This window comes from Artemia sp. Qi Xiang Cuo, chromosome 3, assembly GCF_049724085.1.
Source record: "Artemia sp. Qi Xiang Cuo chromosome 3, ASM4972408v1, whole genome shotgun sequence".
Lineage (NCBI taxonomy): Eukaryota > Metazoa > Arthropoda > Branchiopoda > Anostraca > Artemiidae > Artemia > Artemia sp. Qi Xiang Cuo.
Window position 1 is genome coordinate 92253701 of NC_142796.1, and position 23361 is coordinate 92277061.

The window sequence follows — 23361 nt, forward strand, 5'->3', positions numbered from 1 at the left end:
CAGGCAGGGATAGTTTTTGACTCTTACACTGATACACCAACGACAAAAATTGCACACAGCTGAAGAGAACGAAAGGTTTGCTGTGTCCAACGATTGAATTCCCTGTTAACATGAAGATCGTCAAAAGTAAGGAGGAATTTTGTGAAGTCTCAAAAATAAAAAAACGCTTCATCGACCAACTAACTGAGAGGCTAGCCAACTCAGGATGTCAAGTTCTTCATGCTCAGGATGATACCGATGTCTTAGTTGTACAAAGTGCAGTCAGTTGTGAAAAGTCGACCAATCTGATTGGAAATGATACCGACCTATTAGTCCTTCGGCTGTGCCATGCCAAACTTGATGCATGTGATATCTTTATGCAGAAAGGCGCGCATGAAAATAACCGACGAGTGTATGACATAAAAAGGATCAAGAACAAACTAGGAACCGAAGCAGCAGAAAATCTACTCGTTTGCCACGCAATGTCTGGCTTCGATACAACATTTGGACTTCACGGCGTAGGGAAAAAGTCAGTGGTTTCCTTGTCGCTTAAAGATGGTGTTTTTAGGAATACTTGCAAGATCTTCATGACACCAGGATCCAACCTTCAGGAGATCATCGAAACCTGAGAGAAAGCTTTGCTCCGCATATACAAAGGGAAAAGTAACGAGAAGACCCTGAAGGATGTCCGGGTGTGCGATTTACTATGTGGGTTGCAAGTTCAAATGCTTTCGTTCAGGCAGAGTGGCTTCCACCAACTTTGGCTGCTGTAAAGTACTACTTTTACAGGTGTTATTTGCAAATAATGAAGTGGCAAGACACGTCTAATTTGCTAAGCCCGAAGAGTGGGGTTAGCGCCTCTCTTCGTCACTGAATCTGTATCATCCCATTATGAAACATACTTCACCAGCACCAAAAAATCTGCTGAAGATGGTGCGGTTCCAGTGCACTAGCGGGTGCGAGTCTCTAAGATGCAGCTGCCGTCAGTACAGTTTACCTTGCACCTTTGCCTGGGGGGAATGTAAAGGGGCGTTATGTGCTAACGCTACAGCAAGACAGCATGAGGACGATAAAAAAGACGAGTAGGAAGCAAACTTAGCCTTAGGTTGTGCTTTAAAACCGAAATATTTTTTTGATTAATTTACCTGAGTTCTAAACGCTCCTTTTTATAACTGATTGATCTGAAGTTTTGACTTCGATTACAGAATTGGTTTTCAAGAAGGTATACTTTTCAACCTCTCATATTACAGGGCCCTAAGAGAAGGAAATCATATAAACAGAAAAAAAAACTGCTTTTTGACCTCATATTTGTACTTTATTTGAATAAAATGATCTTTTAGTCGCAGGAATCAGTTAAAAAATGATCTGCCTACTTAACCCCTCCTCCCCCTTTCCATGAAGGTGAAAATTGATATCCTGATGCGAAAAACTGCATTTATGACATCGTATTCGGACTCGTCATGCTTGATAGGAAACGACCATTTATCCTCTAAAACATTTCTAACACAAGAATCGGTTTCCCCCCCTCATTTTCCCCCTTCAAAGGCAAATTCGGGACACTTATACAAGAGGGATTTTGGTAAATTTTTATGTGTAATTCAGCTGATTTTTCTGAACATTATGGTGAATAAAAAAACTGTTGCAACTTCCTCGAGGTCAAACCCTATTTTTACTCCACTATTTCTCAATGACCATTGCTTTAGCTGCTCCGATTTGTCTTGTCAAATTTGATGTTCCAAGCTGTTCATTTTCAGCAATTCGTTCTTTCTTTTACTAAGTATTTTATATTTAGTTATGTTTATTTTACTTTAATATTTTGCAGTTGACGTACCAGACTAATAAACCGCTTAAACTTTTCAGGGATCTTAAGGAATATTTCTTTTAATTGCTCTTTAGAATGTTTTATTTTAAGTCTCCCGAGTTTATTCATTTCCTCATTTAATAAAAATCTTACTTGGTGATCTTCTCAAGAGGAGACTCCCATAGCCATGTTCCGTCATTTAGATGGAAAATTTGTTTCTAAAGCTAAGAATCAAAATATTTTTTTCTGTGCATCCAGGCTATTAAAAGGGTGTAACTGCAGTATCCCAAGAGCATTTAAAGGAATTAAACTGAACCTTTAAGGGAATGTTGAGGGCGATTAAGAACTGAATCAAAAGGCGCAATGTGAATGCCGGTTCTCAATGGTCGTATCGCTTTTAGTATCTATGACGCATGCAAAATTCCACAAGATGAGAAACTGCTTTGCAGAAAATTACAACTGATTAAGGAACAAGTTCTTTTAGGATCTTTAAAGGATAGAAGGGGAAACTAATAATTAGTATCTATGACGCGTGCAAAATTTCACAATATGATTCCGAACAGCTGAAGACAAAGACATGGAACAAGAAACAACAACAAATCACATTGAATTGCAAATGAAAATTTGACTTAAATCTGAAAAGTAGCACGATAATTTTGTTATTACAGAGTTCCAGTATCACAACAACAACGAGAATCAGTATATACAAGCCTGCCAGGTGCCGAGGTCCGGAGCCCAGCCTCGGAATCGGCTACATAGTTTTTTGTTTTTTTTTCTTTCTTAAATCGCATATATTATTGACATTTGTGGCCACAAAAACAATCTAGATAGGTCACAACTTTAAGGAGTAATTTGGTATTTTTCCAAGGGTGGTTGTATCAAATCTACGGTGACGCCCTGACATCAAGAAGAGGCTCAAGTTGTCTGCGGTCAGAAAACAAGCGACAATAAGAATCCATATGTACAAGCCTGTCACGCAGCCGTGTAAGGGCCCGGCGGCAAGGCCGCCAGGATCCCGATACTCTCTTATGATTTAATCTGTATTTCAGTTCTTTCACTATCGCAAAGCTTAACTCAAAAGAATCCTCTTAAAATAACTCAAGATAATGATACAAAGTCACTTCATCATTTCAATCACTCGCTTAACAATCACTTTTATTATTCTAAGTAAAAATGGATTCAATTTACAATGAGGAGTGACAAATTTGTCATTTGTCAAATTGTGACTAGTGACAAATTGTCAGTGGTCACCAATGACAAATTTGTTGCCGGTTTATAATTTGGAAAAGCTTTTATAATTTGAAGATCAGCATGATCAGTAAAATACAATGAGGGGTTCAGGGCTTAACGACTTGGGAGAACAAATCATACGCCTTCATATGGTATATAAGTTTTGCGTGGCATTTTTCTAATTTCATTTACAATATTGGGAGTGTTATGCACTACTAATGCAGAGCAATATTAAAATTAATAAAATTTTATATATATTAATTAATTTAATATATATATATATATATATATATATATATATATATATATATATATATATATATATATATATATATATATATATATATATATATATATATATATATATATATATATATATTAAAGCAATGTAAATTAATAAGTGGACAAGATCCCGCAGATAATAATCAGCCAAGCATCTTCATAAAATAAATTTTGAAAGAATCAGCAGCCTCACCTTGGCTGAACTTATGACAGCTGAGAAAGCTGTGATTTTCAAAATTTGATTTACCGTATGATTTTAGTTTCAGATTTTTTAATGCTGCGTTTTTTATTAAGTTTGTTTCCTTTTTATTTGTTATATATTTTATTTTGTTGCATATATAACCGAAATATTGGTTTAAAATATCCTATCAAATAAAACGGTGGATAAAGATACTTGTATATTCAAGGGTGTTATGGGATCACGATATCTTCAGCCCTATTTCCTTTTTAATACCAAAATATTGCATATAATCGACCCATACGAATAACAGTAGAATCCCATCCACTTCAAATTCTATAGCAAAACTATAATTGCCAATTTACTGCAGAAAACGTTTTCGTATTCTGACTAATGGTCTGCGCAGCGCAGGTACCAATCTCCAGATTCTCTGCCTTCGGCCGGGAGGACCGTGCGTGGTTGAGGGCAAATTATCCGACGCTACCCGTGCTTTCTCCACGTAACCATTTACATCTGGTTGACTTGGTTGAGCTTTCAGAGTCACACAAAAGACCCCCGTATACAACCAAATAATAAGCGACACAGGGACTTGAGTCCCTGCCCTTAGGATTGCGAATCTGGCATGACAACCGTTCGGGTAGTACGGCTCAGTTTGCTAGTAAATCTCCTAAAAGCCAGAACATAATTTGCACTTCACTGACAACAAAATGTATTTTGGTTATTTTCTCTTTACAATTATATTAAATGAAATGTATACTTTCATCTGTTCTTTCCAGCTATCTTGACTATTATAGTGATTTCCATTTTTTTTGTATTAATATTTTGACAAATAAAAACTATGCTGGTCAAAGTACACATTGTTTTCGACAGAATACATACGACACTGAAGTTGTTATTATAACCTGAGGAGGGGGGGTGTGTTATTGGTTAATTTTGATTAACCAATGTTATTGGTAAATTTTGATTACGAATACTACTACTAACAACTCACTGCAGCACCAAGACACCCGAGAAAAACACAGCTATCCAGCCTCCTCTAGCCTCACGACTTTAGTTTTTGACTGACATTACGAGAATTGAAAAAAAAAACACTGTTGAAAATACAAATTGTTTTCGGTAAAATGCAAGTGAGACTGTCCTTTAAAAGATTTTAAGGGCGATAGACCTGGTCTTATTCTTCTCATTTCCTTTTAAAGCTTTGGGTAGGCACCGAGGGGTTCCATGCCCCTCGACCAGATTTCTGAACGCGAATAAACCAGTACGAATCAGATTTTGGAATGTAAGGACCATTTTGGCCTTTTCAAAAACTGAACAAGTTCTACAAGAGTGCGAAAACTTTCGGCTCGACATCCTCACAGTGACTGAAGCACGATGGAAAGGCTGCGGAGAAAAGAAGCTCAAAGCAGTAAATAGCAACACGACTTATACAGTTCTGTACAGCGGAAAAGCGGACAGACATGCAGCTGGAGTTGCAGCTACTTTGACCTCAAATGCAGCAAAATCTCTCTGCTCGTGAAGCCGATTAACGAGAGAATCCTGTATACACGATTTGCATCTAAACATACAAAGCTGTCACTAGTCATCTGCTATGCACCAACAAATGATGCCGATGAAGCCTCAAAAGACGATTTTATGAAACCCTCCAGTCCGTCCTAGACTCCATCTCTCTCCATGACGTCGCTTGCTTGGCAGGCGACCTAAATGCGAAAGTTGGTCGGGACAGATCTTATTGCCCCGAGGTGTTGGGGCATCACGGGCTTGGAACTATCAACGAAAATGGTGCAAAGCTGGTCAGCTTTGCCATGTCGAAAGACCTGTTGGTAGGAGGTACATTGTTCGAGCACAAAGATATCCATAAGTATACATGCACATCCCCAGAAAAAACTGCCAATAACCAGATTGACCACTTTCTGATCCGACAACGGTGGAGAACTAGTCTGAAAGACGTGAGGAGTCACATAAGTGCGGACGTCGGGTCGGACCATGAACTTCTTGTAGCAGTACTCAAGTTGAAACTCCGCTCCAACAGATCTCGACAACCAACACAATTACCAAGAAATTTCGACTTGCAGAAGCTCAGAGACAAGGATGTTAGGAGACAATTCAGCATTAAACTCTCGAACAGATTCGAGGCACTTGCTGATATACCACAAGACGTGGAAAAAGCTTGGACGACTATACAACAGAGCTACGCAGAAACTAGCTTAAAAATGTCAATAAAGGAACAGTGGATATCCCAGAAGGTCTGGGACTTGATCGAAGACCGCAAGAAAATAAAACAGAGCACGCTCAGTAATGATCCCTCTGCCGATGTCATGAAAGACATATCGTATATCGTATAATGAAGCGGACAGAGAAGTGAAGAAAAGTGCTAGATCAGACAAGCGACAGCACCTCAATGAGAAAGCAAGAATGGCAGAAGAAGCAGCCCGACGTGGTGACACGAGAGCTGTGAACCGCCTAACTAAAGATATCGTTGGGAAGACCAACGTACAAGATGGACCAGTAAAAGATGAAAACGGAAGACTACTAACCGATCCAGATAACCGGAAAAATAGATGGCGGATTACTTCAAAAACCTTCTAAACCGCCCGTCCCCTTCTGTTCCACCAGATATTCCGGACAGCCCATTTTTGGATCTCCTCATTAATGAAGACGAGCCAACGGCGGGTGAGATCCTTTCAGCCTCGAATAAGCCGAAGAACAGAAAATCTCCAGGTAATGACAGTATATCTGGAGAAATGGTCAAGTTATCGATCCGCAGGTCCCTTTCGGTGTGGCTAGTCTTCTTTTCGCTCCTCTGGCAAAAAAAAAGTCCCCAAAGACTGGAGAGCAGGGACCATTATTAAATTTTTCAAAAAAGGAGACGTGACAGTCTGTGGCAATTGCAGAGGCATCAACTTCCTCTCGATACCCGGAAAACTCTTCTGAATAATCATCCTGACAAGACTTCAAGCTGCCTTAGACCCGCATTTACGCGAGGAGCAACATGGTTTCCGACCAAAAAGATCTTGCGCCGATCTGATATTCACACCGCGCTGAACAATCAAACGAGTGGAGACAACGTCTATATCTATTGTTCGTCGACTTTGAAAAAGCGTTCGACTCAATAGACCGCCCAATACTATGGAGAATCCTGATCTTCTACGGTATTCCTGAAAAGCTGGTTCGCCTTATCATAGCAATGTACGAAGACACGGAATCCCGCGTGAGAACCTACGAAGGAAATACAAGATATTCAAAATGATGACAGGAGTCAAACAAGGATGCGTATTGTCTCCATTCCTCTTTATTCTCATAGTGGACTATATATACAGGCAAATTGATGGATACGAGATCAAAATTGCTAGTCGAAGATCTAAACTTTTAGACGATGTTCAATTGATGGAGAAAGACAAAAGCAAACTTCAAGACTTTTTATGCAAGTTAGCCGAAAGAGCCGAGCAGTTTGGGTTACATAGCAATGCCCTCAAAACCAAAGCGATGTCAACCACTAACTAACCGATGAATATCCAGTTGGGGACTGAAAGCATACAGCAAGTCACCGACTTTCGATATCTTGGTAGCACCGTCTTGTTTAGTGGCAATTCCGAAAAAGAGCTGAGAACACGAATAGCCCTGGCAAACTTGGCATTTCAACGACTTCGACCAGTCTGGAGATCAGCGAAGTATTCACTACAGCTAAAACTTCGCCTTTTCAGAAGCAACGTCCTTTCGATCTTGACGTACGTGATGGAATGTTTAAAACTCACAGCTGAGAAGGAAAAACGGCTCACTACATATAAAAACAAGTGTATTCGACGTATCCTGAACATTAACTGGAAGGATAGGATAACAAAGTTGGAAATTCGCCACTACACAAACCAGCCTGATGTAGCTGATGTAGTCAGGCAACGAAGATAGCGCTATCTTGGCCATGTTATCTGTATGCCTGGATCGAGGCAACCGAATATGCTTCTCCAGTGGAAACCAGACGACACGCGTCGACGAGGAAGGCCAAAAAACACGCTTCGCAGGACATATGAGCGGGACAGGAGAGCCCTTCATGCATCCTTAATCCCAGAGTGGGAGGACATCTAAGCCGCAGCTCATTTGTGGGATGATTGGAGGCTGTTAACGGACGTCCTGTGTGCCTCTGGAGGTACAAGCGGAGCTAAGGTTTAAGGTAAGGTATGGTTACTGATATTATAAGAAATAAAAAAAAAATTCCTATTTAAAATACAAATTGTTTTCAGTAAAACACAAGTGACGCTCTAGCCTTAGAAGATTGAGAGGGCGATGGTCCTACTCCTATTTTTGGTATGTTTTTGTTCATTTTATGTTCAACTCAATCATTTATTTTATTTTCTGATCGCTTTAGGATTAATTTACTCATTTAAAGCAATACCTATGAGGTTTTTGCTTGATCTGACTATCCATATTTGATTTCTACTTTTTTTTAGGCTTCATTTACTCATTGATAGTAATTTCTGTTTTTTTTAATTTGGAATTATTTTAGGATTTTATTTCTGCTCGGCTTAGAATATGGCTCTTTACTTTTCTTAAACAAAACTATTTTGGAAAATGTTTTCAAATTAGTAATAATAATAAAATTTAGATTAAAGTGATAAACACAAACAAGATATTTGGTGAAACAAAAACAAAGAATCATTAGATTATTTCTCTTTTTGTAGAAGATTTCTTTCCCTGTGGTATTTTTAAAAAAAATATGATAAATAATTCACTGCAACAAATAATTACATGAAAAAAATCTAATCAATCCATAAAAAATAAACAAATAGTGTTTTAGCTCCTTTTTTTCTAATGAGCTTCAAAATCATTTAATTATTTAAATGATCATATTTTAATTTAAATTATTTAACTATTTAATTAATCGTAATTAATTAAATATTCGATTAACTAATGTACTAATTATTTAATTTAATCGATTTTATTTGTTTAAATGAATCATTATTAATCATTTAAATGATTTAATTATTTGTTTACTCTTTGTTTGAGTGATTTTAGGTCGTTGCCCTTCCACCCTCACACACTAGCTTCTGGGAGGTTAACTCTTAACGTCTTAATCATTTTGTAACTATCTTAGTAAAATACAATGAGGGATTAACAAAAACCTATTAGTTCGGGCTATAACTACCTTCTTCCATTCTCTTGAATAGTTCTTCTTTATCATTGTCATTTCTCTTCTTTCTTTTTAGTATTAGTCTGGTTGATTTATTCGACTCAATTCCACCAACAACACCTTCCGTCAATTCGTCGGTTAAATCCAAAATCCTCAGTTTGTCTCGTATCAAATCGATCTTGAATTCGAGAATACAAGAAAAACACTTCAGTAAATTCAAAAAAAAAGTTTATCCAACTCTACCTTAGTTAGGAAAAGCCCTTTAAGTAGAAAATATAACAGCGTTAGTTACGTATAATTCTGTTAAATTTCCTAATGAGGTAGCCTACTACAATGATAAAAACGTAAAACCACGAAAAGTAATTGGTAAATTATGATGATACATTGTTAGAAACGAAGACCTGGTTTTGCGTTAGGCCTGTTACCCAATATAGACAGTCCACATTTGCAGGGACACGAAAACCATACTTGCACTACCCCAACTGGAGCACTGATTGGGTACAATTACAACCTATTTGCACTACCCCAGCTCTACCATTGCAACCTCTAAATGAGAGATATGATATGGCTTTAATGGCTATTTTCTACAAGTATATCCATCACCCTCCAATGAGCTATCTCATAATACTGTCATTTGCCCAGACAAAAAGGCAAACACGCATAATACAGTGCGGTTGGATTGCCAGCAAGACGAAGGCCACCACCTCCCTCGCCCACACTCAGTATTTGAAAGACAATGTCTCTCAAATTTGAATTATATCCCTGAAAACTCGTCTATTGATTCCTTTAAAAGGAGGTGCAACGACCACAATTCTAGGGAAAAGAACTGGGCATAAATTGACTAGTGTCATATCAGGCCGGAATTTTTAAGCGGTCTAGCACCATGAAAAGTTAATAACAAAAATGTAACTTCAAAGTCAGTTTAAAACAAAGGATAATAAAAATAAAGTTAACTATAATAATGAACATAATATAATAAACATAGGCATTAGCTAGTGTACATGGGATATACAACTACAAACATTGCTAACGCTATTGAGTCATCTTAGTTTTGGCTGAACCTTAGATTTTCTGAACAAATTTTCTTGTCGTTATTTCAAAATTGAGAAGTTTTAAGGATTGGAATTGAGAAGTTTTAGGGAACTATTATTTCGATTAATTTGGTACCTTATATCTGTCACTGTTGCAACGTTGAACCATAAAAAAGAAACTTACCTCGGACCTTAGTTACTCCAGGGTCAGGTGTAGCACAAAGGGCATCAAAGAAGCCTCGCCAGACGTCCCGGAGCGGAAATGCAGCTGTGACGTCCTCCCACTGTGCTTGCAACGACAGCTCAGCACTCCGCAGATCTCTGTCGTACTGTCGCCGGAGGGTGTGTTTCGATCGCCCTCGTTTCCGCCCACCCTCGGGTTGCCACTCGTAGGCAGCATTCGGAAGATAATCCCATGACATTCAGAGGACATGACCAAGATAGGTCCATCTTCTCTGCTTCAAAAGATCCGTGACTGGCGGTTGACCTGTTCGTTTGCGAACCACAACGTTCGTGACACTGTCCTGTCAGGAAATGTTAAGGATTGTTCTGAGGCAGACATTTTCAAACGCTAGGATGCGTTTTTCAGCTGGACTTCAGCTTCCAGCGTTCACTTGCATAAAGGAGAATGGACATGACGTTGCCATTTACTAGACAGAGCTTTAGACGCAAAGAGTACTTTTTGCTTTGCCATACTGGTTTTAGTTTGCTGAATGCCGATGTTGCTTGTCCAATTCTCCTTTTTATCTCGTTGACTATTCCGCCATCATATTCGATCCAGCTTCCAAGATATTTAACTGGTTCGATAGTTTTTCCGTTGCATGTAAGGATCAAAGGTGAGTTGGATGTGGCCATGCTCTTCGATTTACCAACGTTTACAATTAGTCCCTCTTTCTCAGCCTTGTCCGCTACAGTGTCAAGTAGTAGCTGCCAACGTTGCTTCACCTCTTCTAAAAGTACTACGTCGTGTGCGAAGTCTAAGTCTGTGAGCTACTGATCACTGACTTTTACACCAAAGCCTGATGTTTGCCGTAGGACATAATCCATTACTAGGATAAATAAAAACGGGAATAACACACATCCTTGTTTCACCCCAGAGAGGATCTTGAAGGATCGTGTCTCCCCATATTCCGTTCTAACACAGCATTCGCTCTCTTCACAGAGGGCCATCATTATAAGGACTACTTTATTAGGTACTCCATAAAATTTCAAAATCTACCATAAAACATCACGATCGATGGTGTCAAATGCTTTTTCGAAATCAATAAAGAGCAGATAAAGCTTTTTATTCGAATCTCTTGACTCTTCAACCATAAGTCTAAGGATAAAAATAAGGTCAGAACATGATCTACCGGGCCGGAAACATGTTGTTCTTGCCTTAGATGTGAGTCAAGAGCTGCTCTCAAAAACTACAATACAATTGTGGCAAAGAGTTTACTTAGCACTGAAGTCAGCTTGATCCCCCTGCAGTTGCCACAGTTAAGATCATCTCCCTTCTTAAACAGTTTGACTAGAATACCTCTAGTCCAATCACATGGGACCTTTTCCATGTTTCCAAACTTCTACTAGGAGAGCAGTCCATACATTTAAGCAGGCTCAAAGGGATGTCTTCAGCATCTCTGCCGCTATCCCATCGACTCCCAATGCACGGCCAGTTTTAAGCTTTTTGACAGCAGCTTCTACCTCTGCAGTGGTAGGAGAATCAGCACTTATGTCAATTTGTAAAAATGTCAGGTACAGTTTCTTGGTCATGGGGTGGGAGACGATTAAGTATATTTTCAAAATGGGATGCCCATTTTTCGTCTACTTTCTTGGGATCTGAAATTACGTACTTGTTTTCATACATTTCGTACATCTTTAACAAGTGATGAGCGGTTCACTTTTTTCCAACTATCTCATTGGTTAGTCGGTAAACCATCCTGGAGTCACCTTTCTTTGCAGCCTCTTCAGCAAGTGCCGCTTTCTCGTCTATCTGGCTTCGCGTGTCTCTTCTTGCACCCTTTTTGACAGCTTTGTCCTCTTCTTTATAGCGTAGCTGCAGACAGTTTTTACCTTCAGGCCTTGATGCATTCAGGATATATCTTTTCGTTTCCTTACGCCGTTCAATGAATTTCCATGTTTCGTCCATCCTCTTCCTTATCCTTCTCCTATCCATTCCTCCTTCTTTCTTTTCTTATATCCAAGACCTGCCTTGGCGGCATCATGGTAGGTAATCTTGATTATCAACCAGATATTTTCAACACCATGATTGTGAGTTTCGTCTGTTAGATTTAATGGTTCAAATCTGTGTTTTGGAGAAATACAGAAATCCTTTCGTAAGTCTTGGTTCTTCAGTTTGTTGGTTTCAAACTGCCTATAGGTACTGGTCAATTTCTTCTCTTGAGCTTTCAACTTAATTTGTATTTCAGCCATCATGAATATATGGTCTGAATTTACGTCAGCTCCTCGAAAACCACGTACGTCAAATAAGCTGCTTCTCCAACCATCTGGGGACACCCAGAGACATTTGTGAATTGACTTATGCTCAGACAATGTGCTACCTATGATCAAGTCGTTGCTCAGCGCGTAGTCAGCAAAAAGTGCTCCGTTTTCGTTGATAACTCCTATACCATGCGGGGCCATGGGTTCTGGGCAATATTGATGGTCTGCTCCAACTTTGGCATTGAGATCACCCACAACGCAGAGAATATCAAGTCTGGGCACATCTTTGGTGACTGTTTCTAACACTTCATAGAATTTGTCTTTTTCATGTTCGTCGGTTTCACTTGTGGGAGCATAGCAGGCAATGATGGTCAGTTTGGTGTGGTTTGAGATATATCGGGCTACCAATAAACGTTCATTTATAGGGTTCCAGCTCATCATTGCCTTTGAAGCTGTAGGCGACTTCAAAACTCCTACACCAGAAGAGTGTGTTGCAGGATCTCCACTAAAAGCCAAAGTATATCCGTCGTCAAGTTTCTCTAGCCCGCATCCTGTCCATCTAATTTCACTTAGGACAAGTATATCCAGACAATACTGTTTCATTTCTTTGAGAGCTTGTTGGGTTCTTGAAATCTGGTTCATTGTTCTTACATTCCAAAATCCTATTTTGGTGGTTCCTTTCGCATTCAGGAACCACCGCACTCAGAAATCGAGTCCGGGAGCTAAAGGGGTCATCATCAGGGAGCTTGAAGTATCCAAGACTATTGTTGACGTTTCTGTTGCAGTTGGTTTTCCCCAGGGGTGGTTGGTTTTCCCACTGGACCCAGGTGTGGGTTGCAAACCCTCAGCCCAATCCTCCTCCTTTTTCCAGGCTTGAGACTGGCTACTATGCAGTAATTCGTAGAGCGTACAGACATCCCACAGACAGCTACACCTTCAAAGTAAAGCTATACCTTGTGTATGATAACATAGATTACTATGATAACATAGATTGTGTATGATAACATAGATTAATCGTTTTTTTGCTGATTTTTCACCCACTTTTTTTATTAAGTTTGGCACCCGTTACCGCTCAAAACTGTCTAACTGCCTTTGACTAAAAATTTAATTCCCAGTCGTTTTTATTTTTAAGGCCTATACGATTCTGCAAATTTCCGCTTAACTATTTCAAACAATCAGGTGTCATTTTCATTGTCCTTGGTATTGTAAGGTAGGATACAAGGTCAACCTATTTTGTGGCGAACACTCAATTGAGTGACCTAGAATAGTAAACACAAAGGTAAAAAAATTCTCTAACTAAAGGAGGTAAAAAATTTATAAGGGTATATGAGGCAAAAAAATACTGAAAAATAAAGACAATAACATAAAATAAGGATTAAAATAGAGGTAAAGAATAATAAAAAATTAAGGTAAAACATAAATATGGGCTCATAAAAAAAAAGAAAAAAAAAGAACCCATATTCAAAAACAAAGTCTTGCAAAATGTCCAAGGGAATAGTTCAAGTAACAAACATAAACGAGTGGCAGCATCAAAAGTTTATTATAAAATTAGGTCACAATAATATAATCAAGTTCATTTGTTATTTTAAACTTATAATCCAGTTACTTTTCTGGTTTCACGAAGGTAGCTGGCAATTGTATATGTGAGTAACTGTGTATTATATATTTTAGTTAATTTTTTTTAGTTATATATATATATATATATATTTTAACTTATATTTTTTTTAGTTTTAATTTGTTTTCTCCATGCTGAAGACGCTTTGTTCTATAGGGGCAAAAAATTCGTTTTTGTATAGACCCGTTTGTCATCTTTATATTCATTTCTTTGTTTTGTTCGGCTTCAGATCTTTTATTTTTAAGTTTGGAAGATTATTTGACTTCGTTTTTGCTCATTTTTGGTTTAATTGGTCTTCTCCCTTATCATTTCCTGAAAGTTCCAAATTAATCCTTTTAAAGGAATCAACAGACGAGTTTTCAGGGAGATTATTCAAAGTGGAGAGGCATCGTCTTTCAAATACTGAGAGTGGGTGAGGAAGGGGGTGGCACTCCTTTTGCTGGCAATCCGACCAATCTCTGTTTTTGTGTTTTCACCATATTATATGGGCAAATGGCAGTTCTATTTGAGATAGCTCATTGGAAGGTGATGGATGTACTTGTAGAAAATAGCGATTGAAGCTATAGCATGGTATGAGGAATAGGAATATACAAAAACAAGTTGGAATTCTTGAAAGGTCCTGGCTGGAAGTCCAAAAATTGAAAAATTACACTCCCAACAAATACATATTTTATGTGTTTTTGACACTCCATCACCCTAAGGGTATAACCTACATTTCCTGTAGTTACTGCAGTCACCTTTACATGGGCAGAGCGTCCTGGAATGCTTGACTCAAAATATCATTTTCAGACACAAAACTCTTCTCTCACAATCAAAACCGTACCCATTTGACCTATTTGCACCTACATTTGTAAAAATTAATGATGAACCAACCTTATTCAAAACAAGAACTGCCTCTTTTTCTTGATATTTGTATAAAAGCTTCAAAACTTTTGGGTCTATTTTCCATCTAGTCCTCTTGCAGCTCACATCATGAACATACAGAAGTAAATCAGAATCAATCAGTGAATTTTCTGGGTCTACAAGCAATGATTTTTCCAATTTATGCCTATAAAATGAAGAAAAATTAGGTGTAGGCCTACAAGAAATTTTTTATAAGTCATTAAATGTCAGCCAATGGAAAATCTGGACAGTTACCCTTTTCTTCTCGGGCTTTTAAAGCCTAATAAATAAAAACAATCTTTTTTAGTCTTTTCAATATACATGCCTTTGACATTCATTGCCCCACCCAAACTCCATTAGGTTGGGTGAAGCTTAATGTTGCATTATTTTACTTAGCATTTATAAAAATCTGTCAAATCCTCTCTCCTCGATTTCTTGGATTAATTTAACATGAGATAACCCGATTTCTTCCTGGAGAGCCTTGTGATATGCAGATACGCCCTTTTGACAATCTCCATACACATAGCAGAATTAAAACTCTTTTCTTGAAATGATTTACCAGGACTTTTCCACGACATTTTCCGCTGCTAGCAAACCATAATACAAGTCAAGCTATTACAACTAGGGCAGGTCAACTAACCGATATCAATAGCTTAAATTGCCATTCTAAATTATTTTGATTTATCATATCTTTGTAACAGTTATTTTGCTAAAAGGGATATACCATTTGTAAAGCTAAATGTTAAACTTTTTAGTTTAAAAAAGCCTCTATGCATTTGGTATATAAAAAGTGGAGACTTGGGTCTGCATGGAGACAGGTAAATTTTACTTAAAGTTTACTCGGACATGTCTTCTAACTTCAGTACATTTAAAGTCTCTTCTTTATTATTAAAGTTGAATTATAGAACAAAACATCCTTTGTTATGCATAAGTAATCTCTCTTTAACAAGTATCAATGGTGAATCTTAAGGATACATAAAATAAGAATCTGAAATTAAATGATTATAGAAAAAATGTTGTTTCTGAATTTACAGATTAAAAGCAGGATTTATTCTGTTATTTATCTATCCCTCCCAAACTCTAAATTTGTCCATCAAAGCTTTTTTATCATTCAGAAGTAGACAAAGCCTAAATAAATAAAAATGGTCTAATTGTCGTTTGAAATTGCTTCAGGCCCATATTTCAAATAATACACAAAATGTAAAATACCATCTTACAACATTCACAAATCAGCTAACAAACGAAGTGAAATATTACTTTTATGTAGTTATATTTTTTTCAATCAACTATTTTTGGGTATATTTTAAGGGGACAAAAAGCATAAAACGATGCCACGGTAATGAAACAGCGCTTTAGATGTCAGCTGATATGTGTTTATTCATTTGCTGATAGACAGTTGATTAATGTAAACAGCTAGCAACATGGTAGAAAATGAAATAAAATGTTAGAAGGCTACTATTGTTAAAAGATCAGACATTCATGCGTTAGATATTGAACGCGTTTGTGTTTATCCACAAGGAGGGAATATTACGTTCCAGGACAACTGAAACGTTTTGAGGAAATTTTATTTTCCCCCTGTTTTCTAGATGATTTCCATGACTAGAAAATTGGTATTTTACTTTCCAGGTTTTCCAAGCCGTGTGGGAATCCTGAAATTATGTCTTTTAAATTAGATTTACAATGTCTTCAACTTTCCCTGAACGCTTCAACTTTCCACCCGATACCATTCTCGATATATTGCATCAATGCCATTTGGACAACCTGGATGTACTCAAACTCTTTTGATTTAGTTCTATAGTTGCAGTTAAAGGCGTAATAGTAGAAGTCATAGTAGTATATGTAATAATAATAGTTGAAATAGTAGCAATCATAAAAGTAATAGTCCTAGCAACCGCAGTCTTAGCAGTAGTAGCAGAATTAGTAGTCGTAGCATTAGTCGTAATAGTAGCGGCTGTGGTAGAAGTAGTGCGAGTATAATTAAACGTAGTAGCAGTAGTAAAATTCGTGGTAGTAGTAACAGTGACGGTCGGTCATAGTAGCAGCAGTTGTAGCCGTAGTAGTTGCAGTTGTAGTAAAAGTAGCAGTAGTAGTAGAATGCACAAAACGTTTTTGGACTGGTTCAACAAATCAACATCCCTCTCAACAAAGTGTAAAAGTTTCAACTTAATACCCTAAGCCGTTCCTAAGATGTTGCTGATACGTCTTTTTGACAGTCTGAATGCACGTAATGTGTTTTGATTTAGTTCAAAATCTTCCTTAACATTCCCTAAAATTTTCACCTTAGGACGCTTAGTCATTCCAGATTTAGTGCAGATACACCATTTTGAGAATCTGGATGGACATAAATTCTTTTGATAAAGTTTAGCATGCCCTGAAAGTTTAAACTTAATACCCTTAGCCGTCCTTCAGATGTCGCAGATACGTCCTTTTGGCAACTTTAAATGCACATAGTATTTTTTTATTTAGGTCGACATCCCCAACAATATGCCCTGAAAGTTTCAACGTAATATCCTTGGATATTTTTGGGATGCTAAACAGACACCCTTTTGACAATCTTAATAAACATAGTGTCTTTTGATCTTGTTTTACATCCTCCTTAAGTTTCCCTGAAAATTTCAATTTAACACACTATTCTGTTCCTTAGATATTGCACCTATGCCATTTTGACAATCTGGATGCACGTAAACTGTCTTGATTTAGTTCATTAGTAGTAGGAAAGCAGTAGTAAAAGTCGGATTAGTAGCCCTGGGAGTTACAACTTTATTTAGTATTAATTATAAAAATGTTTTTAATAAGATTGAGTATAGGGTTCATCATCGTTTTCAGTGCCTAGTTTCTAAATTTTTACCACCTAAGGTTTTGCAACGTCATAATTTCCAGTATCAACTCAAAGTATTGTTAATTGTATGCCTAAACTTCAGTCTAAATCAAGTATTCTTTAGTGGGATTAGCGGTCATCATTTACATTGTGATTGTCCGGCACTGGTTACTCAGCTGCAGTTACTTTTTCAGTTCTGTTTATATTTGTCAATGGTGCCTGATTCCTTCCTTTGCAGAACAGTAGCTTCTACTCTTAAACGTGAAAAGGACCCTCTTGATTGCAGTTCATATAGGCCTATGATTTTTGCGTGCAATAATAGTAGGATATTTAAATATGTTCTGCTCCCATATACTATTGAACGAACTGCACAAGACTCTAATCAATTTGGGTTTCAGCCTCGTAGTGGGTGCCAACATACACATAAGGTTTTAGCTTCAATTCTTCATGATGCCCAGTATAAAGGTCATGAAATACATATGTAAACTTTGGATTGGTTTAAAGCTTTTGACAATATTTGCCATGCACAAATGTGGCACTCTTTGTCAGAGTTTGGAGTGAACTCTTCTGTCAAATCTATACTTAAATTTTGGAATAGTAATTCGTTTCTTTGTTTGAAATTGCGTACAGGGTTCTTTGGTAATATACCAGTTTAATCTGGAGTACAAAAGAGTGGATTACTATCACCTTATCTATGTAATGCTTGCATTCAAAATGTGTTATCAGGAATTAGGTCTTTGTATTTTGATAATTTATCTAATGTGTCTTATATTGCGTACGTAGACGACCTGCTCCTTTTAAGATGTATCAAGTCTATAATTCGTAATATTGCGAGTTTACGGTGTTTAGGGATTAGTACAGTATCTGTTCTACACTCCCTTTTTTGCAAGTCCAGGTTCTGAGAGATGTTAAAATAAAGTTGAAGATTCGATGGTGAAAATTGTACCTAACCGTGTGAAATGCTCATGCCAAACTATAAGTAAAATGTATTCCACATATTGTGATCATTCTGTTTTGTTTTAAAAGGTAAGTATTCATTATTGAATGACAAAGATTTGCGCCAGATCCATATTGCTTATTTTAGATATTGCAAATGTTTGTGGTAGCTTCCAACTTAATCTTTTCAATCGCTTGAGTCACTTAGTGCTAATTTAACAAGACATGCCTTTGTGTCCCTAGGCCCAAATCACAATATTATCCGTATGTTTTTGTCTGAGATAAAGGTTTAAGTTGTCTATGTGTCTCTGTATTTGGCTTGTCTTTCTTTTTAGTGTAATTTACTCCGTTTTTTTTGTTTAAAAGTGAGTTATAAACAAAAATTATTATTATTATTTAAATAGGGCATTGCATCTATCCTATTTTGACAACCTGTATACACTAAAACTCTTTTGATTTAGTCCAATGGTAGTAGTAGCAGTAGTAGCCATGAAAGTTTCATCTTAATAACCTGAGCCGTTCCTTAGATATTGCTGATCCACCCTTTTCACAACCTGCAGCTACTTAGTATATTTTGATTCAGTTCAACATTCCCTAAAAGTTTCATCTTAATGCCCTTACCCTTTTTAAAGACCCAGGGTCAAACATGTCCCATTTTTCAAATAACAAAACCTATGCGTAATCAGTGGGCAACTTCCATAGCTTAGAGTCATCGCCCTAAAGGCTGTAGGGGATATCAACCTTCAAGCATAGTTATTGGACCTTTCCATCATTTTGAACAAAATCACTTTCTCAAAATTTTAGTCGGATGTATTTGAGGAAAGAGCAGCTAAAAGAGGCGATGGAGAGAGGCTATTTGTCCTCCAATCACTTTTGGCTCTTAAAAACAATTTCGATCAATAAAAACGGGGGCAAACTAAATGAGCCCCCATTCAAGCTTCTAAAGCAACCCTTTCCTTACAAAGTGGCCAGGGAAAAGAATAATACGTAGAGCCTTCTTTAAATTTTACTTAGGCCCCGCTATTGCACTACCTGTGATATTTTTTTTAATAGACTTTATCCTGAGGAACACGGCAGATGCTAAGGGAGAGCATGGAATCAAAGGAGGAGGTGAAACTGTTCTATTTAGAAAATTTAAGTGTTCTAGATAAAAATGTTAGCAAAAAAAAAGAGTTTTTGACGTTCTATCCCATTTTTTAAGGTTATAGAATAGAATTTATTTGCACTAACAGAATGAAATAAACAGTTACTACAGAAATCTACTTCTATGATTCATCGCGAGACGAACGAATCGTGCCAAGCTTCTGATACCCATAGAACACTCATCCGCACACACTCACACCAACCACTTAAAATCATAATCCCCCCTACCAAATAAGTAGAAGTAGAAGAAAGGTTGAAATGGCTAGGACACCTTTTATAAATTAAGAATGACAGACTACATGGATAGTACTCCTTGGCCATCCATTTGGGGCGAACCTTTCACAACCCAAATGGGATGGGAAGAGATTATAAGGAAGGCTTTAAAGTAAACTGGAACTTGATGGGAGGGACAAAGAGGGAAGCTTTGAATAGATTAAGATAGTGGAAGAACTTATGCACCTGTTTTGGCCTTCGGTAGCATGGTGCTGCAGTGAGTTGTTAGTGGTAGTGGTAATATCTGGCCTTGTTTTGAGTGCAGCCTGTGGCATGATATGACCTCTTTTGTTACTTGAAAACGCACTAGTTGTTTAAATATTCATTTGGATAAACACTTTTTCAATAATCTACTACTGGTTCAACATGATTACCCATGAGAAGAAAACAAACATGCATGCATCACAATCCTTCTCTGAACAAAATAAGCAACTTCATATTTTGTAGAAGCTGGTTTTCAGCTTCTTATAGATGTTGAATTTCATTGTATAATTATAATCAAGATCAAACCCCTTTTTGGGGAAGTTTGTTACTATTTCAAATATTAATCAAATTTTACATTTACTGATTGCTTTTGGTGAGCAAATTTTTCGTTAATTAATCTTGCATATTAATTTTTCAGATTTATTCTAATTAAAATCAGAACAAATCATAGATTTTTTTGTAGCATATATTTTAATTAAAACTTTGTTTTTTAGAGCTTTGTGTGATATTGACAAGGGTTTCTCTTTACTTACAATTTGTTACTAATAACCCTGATGCAAGGCCCCTTAAATATGAAGGAGGCTCCTTCTTCAACCCTCATTTTTTACATTGAAGTTACTTGGGTAATAATGCTTTCAGAAGGATGAAGATTTGAAGATCAAGAAAAATCCACAACTTCAATTTTTTTCAGAAGAGCGGGGGGGGGGGGGTAAACAGGGAGGTCGTTTGAGGGGGGCCCCCTTATGATGAAAATGATACAAGTTCTCCTTAATTTTCAATGGGCTAAATTGCAAAGAAAGTCCATTTTCATTCCAAATGAATGATCAAACTTTCTCCTTATGATGAAAATGATACAAGTTCTCCTTAGTTTTAAATGGGCCAAATTGCAATGAAAGACCATTTTTATTCCAACTGAATGATCCCACTTTTTCCTTATGATGAAAATGATACAAGTTCTCCTTAGTTTTAAATGGGCTAAATTGCAAAGAAAGACCATTTTTATTCCAACTGAATGATCCCACTTTCTCCTTATGTTGAAAATGATACAAGTTCTCCTTAGTTTTAAATGGGCCAAATTGCAAAGAAAGACCATTTTTATTCCAACTGAATGATCACACTTTCTCCTTATGATGAAAATGATACAAGTTCTCCTTAGTTTTAAATGGGCTAAATTGCAAAGAAAGACCATTTTTATTCCAACTGAATGATCACACTTTCTCCTTATGATGAAAATGATACAAGTTTTCCTTAGTTTTCAGTGGGCTAAATTGCAAAGAAAGACCATTTTTATTCCAACTGAATGATCACACTTTCTCCTTATGATGAAAATGATACAAGTTTTCAGTGGGCTAAATTGCAAAGAAAGACCAATTTTATTCCAACGGAATGATCACACTTTCTCCTTATGATGAAAATGATACAAGTTCTTCTTAGTTTTAAATGGGCTAAATTGCAAAAAAAGACCATTTTTATTCCAACTGAATGATCAAACTTTCTCATTATGATGAAAATGATACAAGTTTTCCTTAGTTTTAAATGGGCTAAATTGCAAAGAAAGAACATTTTTATTCCAACTGAATGATCACACTTTCTCCTTATGATGAAAATGATACAAGTTTTCCTTAGTTTTCAGTGGGCTAAATTGCAAAGAAAGACCATTTTTATTCCAACTGAATGATCACACTTTCTCCTTATGATGAAAATGATACAAGTTTTCAGTGGGCCAAATTGCAAAGAAAGACCAATTTTATTCCAACGGAATGATCACACTTTCTCCTTATGATGAAAATGATACAAGTTCTTCTTAGTTTTAAATGGGCTAAATTGCAAAAAAAGACCATTTTTATTCCAACTGAATGATCAAACTTTCTCATTATGATGAAAATGATACAAGTTTTCCTTAGTTTTTAATGGGCCAAATTGCAAAGAAAGACCATTTTTATTCCAACTGAATGATCACACTTTCTCCTTATGATGAAAATGATACAAGTTCTCCTTAGTTTTAAATGGGCTAAATTGCAAAGAAAGACCATTTTTATTCCAACTGAATGATCACACTTTCTCCTTATGATGAAAATGATACAAGTTTTCCTTAGTTTTCAGTGGGCTAAATTGCAAAGAAAGACCATTTTTATTCCAACTGAATGATCACACTTTCTCCTTATGATGAAAATGATACAAGTTTTCAGTGGGCAAAATTGCAAAGAAAGACCAATTTTATTCCAACGGAATGATCACACTTTCTCCTTATGATGAAAATGATACAAGTTCTTCTTAGTTTTAAATGGGCTAAATTGCAAAAAAAGACCATTTTTATTCCAACTGAATGATCAAACTTTCTCATTATGATGAAAATGATACAAGTTTTCCTTAGTTTTTAATGGGCTAAATTGCAAAGAAAGACCATTTTTATTCCAACTGAATGATCACACTTTCTCCTTAAGATGAAAATGATACAAGTTCTCCTTAGTTTTGAATGGGCTAAATTGCAAAGAAAGAACATTTGTATTCAAGCTGTATGATTACACTTTCTCCTTATGATGAAAGTGATACAAGTTTTCCTTAGTTTTAAATGGGTCAAATTGCAAGGAAAGACCATTTTTTCCAACTGAATGATCACACTTTCTCCTTATGATGAAAATGATACAAGTTCTCCTTAGTTTTCAATGGGCTAAATTGCAAAGAAAGTCCATTTTCATTCCAACTGAATGATCAAACTTTCTCATTATGATGAAAATGATGCAAGTTCTCCTTAGTTTTAAATCGACCAAATTGCAAGGAAAGACCATTTTTTCCAACTGAATGATTGCACGTCATCAGAAATGAACCCAAGATAAGGAATCAGATGCTCTACCATTTCATCTAGCAAAGCTCGTTAGCTGGTTTTTACATCTTTAGTATATTAATAAAAACAAATAACAGGATTCCTACAAATGGCTTTTCTCTACAACTACAGGTATATTCTAAACAGAGTTCCCCCTTTTGGGGGTACTTGGTAAAAAGTGAAGTACACTCCATGCATTATTGTTTGTTTTGTTTTCCTGGCCATTTCATACATAATATTATCTTTAAGCACACAATGTAGAAGTACAATACAGCAGGAATAGACAAAGCCAAATTGGCTTAAAACACACACACACACAAATATATTAAAATAAAAATACACTCACCTCTGCATCTCCTTTTTGCCAATCAATCCAGGTGTATCTAAAAACACAATTTGAGTGTCATCTTCTACAAGTATTGCTCTGCAATTTTTTCGTGTTGTATGGACCTTCTTAGACACTGTACAAATCTAAAACATTAGAATTTCTTTACAGGCTATAATCAAACATTTTGTGGTAATAAAATGTAAATAAGGAGTGATGTGGCTGAATAGTAACCAAAACTCTTAAAAGACAAAATTTTGATACCAATAGATATATAAAAAAAAATCGGCTTATTTT

The 23361-nt window shown here is 36.7% G+C and overlaps 1 protein-coding gene across 1 annotated transcript in view; it reads right to left on the reverse strand.

Moving 5' to 3' along the window:
- LOC148954750 (GTPase Era, mitochondrial) overlaps positions 1-23361 on the reverse strand; it is a 67737-nt gene that overhangs the window by 32535 nt on the left and 11841 nt on the right. Inside the window, exons 2-4 of the mRNA XM_089087232.1 lie at positions 23086-23210; positions 14533-14707; positions 8608-8770 (exon numbers count right to left, since the gene is read on the reverse strand). Of these exons, the coding sequence (XP_088943358.1) occupies positions 8608-8770; positions 14533-14707; positions 23086-23210 (463 nt within the window). The remainder of the gene's footprint in view (positions 1-8607; positions 8771-14532; positions 14708-23085; positions 23211-23361) is intronic.